Below are 6714 nucleotides of genomic sequence, written 5' to 3'. Positions count from 1 at the left end.
TGAAATTTTGTCTCAAAAAAAAAAAAAAAAGTCCTCCCACCTCAACCTCTGGAGTAATGGGGATCACAGGTGCACCGCTATGCCTGGTTAATTTTTTTTTTTTTTTTTGAGACTGAGTCTTGCTGCCACCCAGCCTAGAGTGCAATGATGCCATCTCAGCTCACTGCAACCTCCACCTCTTGGATTCAAGCAATTCTCCAGCCTCAGCCTCCCAAGTAGCTGGGACTACAGGTGCACACCACCACAGCTGGCTAATTTTTGTATTTTTAGTAGAGATGTGGTTTCACCTTGTTAACTAGGCTGGTCTCAAACTGCTGACCTCAAGTGATCTACCCGCCTCAGCCTCCCAAAGTGCTGGGATTACAGGCGTGAGCTACCATGCCCAATCATTTTGTTGTTGTTGTTGTTGTTTTTAAGTTAGGATCTCTCTCCATTGCTCAAGTTGGTCTCAAACTCCTGGGCTCAGGTGTTCAAGTGATTTCTCACCTTGGCCACCTAAAGTATTGGGATTACAGGTGTGAACCACCGTGCCTGGCCAGCAGCATATTGTTTAATTTACATGTGTTTGTATAGTTTCCAAAATTCCTCTTGTTATTGATTTCTAGTTTTATTCCATTGTGGTCAGAGAATATACTTGATATAATTTCATTAAAAAAATTTTTAAAGACCTGTTTTGTGGCCCAACATATTGGTCTATCCTTGAGAATGTGCCACGTGCTGGAGAGAAGGATATATGTTCTGTGGCTTTTGGATGAAACTCTGTAAATATCTATTAGATCCATTTGGTCTGTAGTGCTCAGTAGTTTATTCTTTGTGATGCTTTTGTGAGAATTGTTCTCCTAATTTCATTTTTTATAATTCATTGCTAATGCATGGAATATGATTGATTTCTGTATGTTGATTTTTTTTAATCCAGTGACCTTTCTGAACTCATATTGTTCTAATTGTGTGTGTATGTGTCTGTCTGTCTGTCTATGAATTCCTTAGGCTTTACTATATGCAGGATTATGTCATTGCAAATAAGTTTCTTTTCCAATTTAGATGTCTTTTACCTACTTATTCTGCTTACCTGATTTCCACGGGTGGAAGCTCCAATACTGTGTTGAACAGAAGTAGTAAAAGTGAACCTTCTTGAATTGTTCTTGATCTAATGGAGGAGGCATTCAATCTTTTACCCTTAAGTTTGATGTTAGCTGTGGATTCGCTTTATCAGATTAAGGAAGTTCCTTTCTGTTCCTAGTTTGTTGAGTGTTTTCTATCATGAAAAGGTGTTGAATTTTCTCAAATGCCTTTTCTGCTTCTATTGAGGTGATCATGTGGTTTTTATCCTTTATCCTGTTAATGTAGTGTATTAATACATTTTTGGATGTTAAATTGGTTTTACATTCCTGTGATAAATCCCTCTTGGTCATGATGTAAAATCCTCTCTATATGTTGCTGCATTCAGTTTATTAGTATTTTGTTCAGGGTTTTGCATCAGTATTTTTAAGGCATATTGGTTTGCAATTTCTTACGATATTTGGTTTTGGTAAAAGGCAAAATATTTTTTCTTTCTGAAGAGAAACCAGAGCACTGGTTGTAGTATCAAACTAATATTGGCCTCACAGAATTAGTTGGGAAGTGATTCTTACTCTTCTGTTTTTTGGAAGAGTTTATGAAGAATTAGTATTTTTTTTTTTAACATCTGGTAGCATTCGTGAATAAAGCCTGTCAGCCTGGGCTTTTTTTTTTTAATGTGGGAAGTTTTCAGTCGCTTCTTGTGTTATAGGTTTATTAAGTTTTTTCTTGTCGAATCAGTTTCAGAACTTTGTGTTTTTCTAATAATTTGTTCATTCCATCTAGATTTTCTAATTTGTTGCCATACAATTGTTCATAGTGTTCTTTTATAAGTCCTTTTATTTCTGCAATGTTGGTAGTCATGTCCCTTCTTCATGTAAGTTTTTTTTTTTTTTTTGGAGACAGGATCCCACTTTGTCACCCAGGATGGAGTGCAGTGGCACAATCTTGGCTCTTCTGTAGCCTTGACCTCCTGAGCTCAAGTGATCCTCCCACCTCAGCCTGCTAGTAGCTGGGACTACAGGTGCACACCACCACACTCACCTAATTTTTTTGTATTTTTTTTTGTGTGTGACAGGTTTTGCTGTGTTGCCCAGGCTGTTCTTGAACTCCTGAGCTCAAGCGATCCACCAGCCTCAGCTTCCCAGAGTGCTAGGATTACAGGCGTGAGCCACCTTGCCTGGCCCTTATAATTTTTAAGAATAAAAACTAATTGTCACCATTAAAGATGCTGGGTGTGGTAGCTCACGCCTGTAATCCCAGCACTTTGGGAGGCTGAAGTGAGTGGACCACCTGAGGTCAGGAGTTCGAGACCAGCCTGGCCAACATGGTGAAACCCCATTTCTACTGAAAATACAAAAATAGCTGGGCATGGTGGCGGGCACCTGTAATCCCAGCTACTTGGGAGGCTGAGGCAGGAGAATCATTTGAACCTGGGACACAGAGGTTGCAGTGAGCCGAGATCCTGCCATTGCACTCCAGCCTGGGTGACCAGAGTGAAACTAAAAAAAAGATGCTTTGAGAAAAAAAAAATTGTAGGGCTGGACTCAGTGGCTTATGCCTGTAATCCTAGCACTTTGAGAGGCCGAGGTTGGCAGATTACTTGAGCCCAGGAGTTCGAGACCAGTCTGAGCAATGTGGTAAAACGCTGTCTCTACTAAAAATACAAAAAATTAGCTGAGTGTGGTGACACATGCCTGTAGTCCCAGCTTCTAGGGAGGCTGAGGTGGGAGAATCACTTGAGCTTGGGAAGTCGAGGCTACAGGGAGTCATGAATGGGCCACTTCACTACAGCCTGGGCAATGGGAGTGAGACCCTGTCTCAAATAAATAAATAAGTAAATAAATAAATAAATAAATAGAAATTTAAAAAATAGAAACAAATTTTTTTAAGAGACAGAGTCTTGCCCTGTTGCCCAGGGTGGAGTGTAGTGGCACAATCACAGCTCACTGCAGCCTTGAACTCCTGGGCTCAAGTGGTCTTCTTGTCTCAGCCTTTGAAGTAGCTTGGATTATAGACATGAGCCCCTGTGCGTGGCCACATTTTAAAAAATAATTCAGTAAAATGGGCCTGACATAAGTGAAAAAGACAAGATATAAAAGTCTAGTTTCAGTTTTTCTTATTGAGTTGTAAAATTCTTTACATATTCTAAATACGAGATCTTTATCCGCTACGTGATTTGCAAATATTTTTTCTCATTGTGTGGGTTATCTTTTCAATTACTTGATAGAGTCCTTTGATTCCACTTCTGTTTTTAAGGTTAATTATTTATTGATTTAAGCCTTTACACCTTGATTAAAAGTGTCACCTCATGAAATTCTGTTCCCTCTTTGGTATGAAATAATGATTTGTGAATTCTAATAAACCTTCAAATATGCACCTGTGTTTTCCTTTGCCCCTTTCCTTAAGTAAAAAAGAAACTGTACCTCAAACAGATATTTTCCCATAAATAAATAGAAAATAAGTTGATGAATTTACTGTTTTCCCCTTGCAACAGAATGTATTAGTAAATACTTTATAATGTATTCCAAAAATAAAAGGGATTGTCTGGTCAGTTATATTCCATTACATTCAATACCAGTTGTCTTTCTGATGTGCTGATATTTTACATTTTCCTGAAGAAATAAGGAGGCCATTCTGTTTTGTGGGGGTGGAGAAGTAAAGTCCAAGCAACTTATGCTTCTCTCCCTTCTGGGATTGAGAATGTGGTAGTGATGAGTTGCTTATGGCCAAGATGCACATAGAGACTGTGGTAACAGAAGTGGAAATTGAGGCTACATTTCACTTTTAGGGAAAATTTGTTTTTATGCCATTTTCTTAAGACAACTTTTCTTGGTGGAGGAAGAAAATACTCATGAAGAAAGAAAGAATTAGATATGTGAAGAAAAAATAATTTAAAACTATTAACCTCGTTTGGGTCATACAATAGTTGATGATTTTCCATTGACTTTATCTTTCATCACTGATGATACATTGACCTCTATCAATGCTCCTTACCTTTTTTTTTTTTGAAGCTTATAGTAGCTGTTGAACAAGAAGAAATTCCCAGACTTCAAGCCTTGTATGAGAGAGGCCTCCAGAATGGTGTCCAGGGCCTGAGGCTGATCCAGCAGGAGGATATAAAAAAGAAGGAGCCATATTGTAGGGTAAGTGATTAACCAGCTTCAAAGGGATGTTTTTATTTAGGGCTTAGTCCTGTGACATGGAGGCTGAGGGTGAGTTTATAGGAGGCAGGAATAATGTAAAATCAGTCAGATAATCCTGTCACAGAAGTAGTGAAATGACAGACACAAGAGGGCATTGCCACAAACTCTGGACACCTGATTTCTTTCTTTGTGAGAAAATACCAGGTCTGACCAACATGAACAAAGACAGGAGGAGGCCTGAGACCACATGGCATATTTGGAAAACACTGAGCAGTGAGGTGTGATTGGGAGCATTGGGTATATAGGGAAAGATAAGAGATGAGACCGAAAAGGCAGGGTTAGGCCCACATAAAGGGCTTGGCATTCATGCTAATAACATTGAAGTTTATCTAATAGGCATGGGGAGCCATTGAACATTTTTGGAGGAGGGCAGCTGTAGTGTCTGATCTATATCACAGGCGGATAAGGCTGGCATGAGTTTGAAGAGTAGCTTGTAGACTATCTTCCTTAAACTTGCCATAGGGAAAAAAACAGATCTTTATTCATGAAAGAGACAGGAATAGTAATATAATAGTTATTCTGCATGTTAACTTTCACTGATAGCCTTTCAGAGACTATTAGTCCAACTTTGCAGTTTCACTGACTGTTCCAATGAATGGCTAATTTTCTCCTGTGGGTAGAAATTTAACTGTTCCAATAGCTGGACTCCTGGAACGTGTCTCAGAGAATGTGACCTTGAACTCGCTATCAGGCAATGCTTTTTAACTTGGTTTAGAGAAACACTATGGGAAATAGGCTGGAAAATGTGTAGACTATTAGACTATTTATTTGTTCATCTACATCTCTCAGAGTGGCATGCCTGCACTGCAGTGTTTTGTCTTCCCCATTCTACTCCTTGACCCCAATTACTGTCTTTGAATTGTGCTTTGGTTTTATGGCATCAACCTGTGGAGAAGGTCATTGTGTCAATCACTGTGACCTCCATTGTGAGGATGTGATTGAGGACATAAGTTATTCACTCTGTTACACAACATCTTGCTCTGAGAACCTGCAGGAGACATTTCTCTCAGATCTTAGTTCTGAGAATAATTTTATTCTTCCTGACCACAGTTGGCTTGTTTCTATCTTATGGACATTGAGTGATTTAACTGATTGCATTGCCCTGTGTACTTTGGCTGCAAGGAAGCTCAGAGACACATTTGTGCCCTACTCCCGCCAGATATCTAGGGCCTTAAACATACATTTTTATTTTTGTATACTAACTTCCCTCTTCATTTCATCTTAGCTTTCCACCCTCCTTTTCTGTCTACCCTAATTTCTTGGAACCATAACGTACAATGGAAATTATAAATGGATAGCTTAGTGAATTTTCACAAAGTGTGACCAGCACCCAGGACAACAAACAAATGTTACCAACCTCCCAGTACTCCCCTCATGTCCTTCCACTAGGACATTTCCCCTAAGAGTAACCACTGTCCTGACTTCTTACATCATAGGTGATTGAATTTTAGGTAAGTAGAATGATATAATATGTGTTCTTTTGTATCTGAGCTTTTTTTTTTTTTTAGACAGGGTTTTGCTCTGTTGCCCAGACTGGAATGCAGTGGCACAGCATTATTATAGCTCACTGTAACTTTGAACTCCTGAGCTCAAATAATCCTCCCACTTCAGCCTTCCAAGTAACTGGGACAACAGGTGTGTGCTACCACATCCAGCTAATTGTTTTTAAAAAAAAATTTTTTTAATTAAATTTTTTGTTAACCCAGGCTGGTCTTGAATTCCTGGGCTCAAGTGATCTACCCATCTTGGCCTCCCAGAGTGCTAGGATTACAGTTGTCAGCCATCATGCCCAGCTGTATCTGGGCTTCTTAACTTCAATATTGTTTATTAAATTCATCCATATTGTTACATATATTTGTAGTTTATTTGTTGTCCTTGCTGTATACCGTATCATTCATTCTATGAATGTAGCATGATTCATTCTACTGTTGATGGGCATTTGGATAGTTTCCAATTTGGAACTCTTCCAAATATTGCTGCTATGAAAATTCTAGTACATATGTTTTAGTGAGCACATGTACACATTTTTATTGGGTATATACCTATGAAGGAACTTGCTAGTTTGCAATTTGTGGATATGTTTAGCTTTGGCAGGTATTGCCAGGGTTTTCCAAAGTGTTTGTCCCAATTTTTACTCTCATGAGCGTTCCAGTGCTCCGTATCCTCAACCAACACTTGGTATTGCTTATTGTTTTTATTTTAGCCATTCTGATGGGTATGTAGTAGTATCATATTATGATTTTAATTTATATTTCCCTGTGGACTCACACATTTATGCACCTTTGTATGTATTTATTGACCATTTGGTTATTTTATTTTGTGAAGTACCTGTTTGAGTCCTTTACCCACTTTTCTATTGGGTTGACCGTCTTTCTTATAATTATTAATTATTATTCATTTTAGGACATATGTAGTCTGGATATGAGTCTTTTTTTTTTTTTTTTTTTTTTTT

At 38.5% G+C, this 6714-nt stretch overlaps 1 protein-coding gene across 1 annotated transcript in view; it reads left to right on the top strand.

Moving 5' to 3' along the window:
* Positions 1-6714, top strand: part of L2HGDH (L-2-hydroxyglutarate dehydrogenase) — a 67322-nt gene that overhangs the window by 14453 nt on the left and 46155 nt on the right. Inside the window, 1 exon segment of the mRNA XM_017849501.1 lies at positions 4071-4202. Within this exon segment, the coding sequence (XP_017704990.1) occupies positions 4071-4202 (132 nt within the window).

Source organism: Rhinopithecus bieti, unplaced genomic scaffold (assembly GCF_001698545.2).
Source record: "Rhinopithecus bieti isolate Rb0 unplaced genomic scaffold, ASM169854v2 scaffold_29928, whole genome shotgun sequence".
In the NCBI taxonomy this organism is placed as follows: domain Eukaryota; kingdom Metazoa; phylum Chordata; class Mammalia; order Primates; family Cercopithecidae; genus Rhinopithecus; species Rhinopithecus bieti.
The sequence above is the reverse complement of the archived record's forward strand: the minus strand, read 5'-3'. Positions and strand labels throughout refer to the sequence as shown.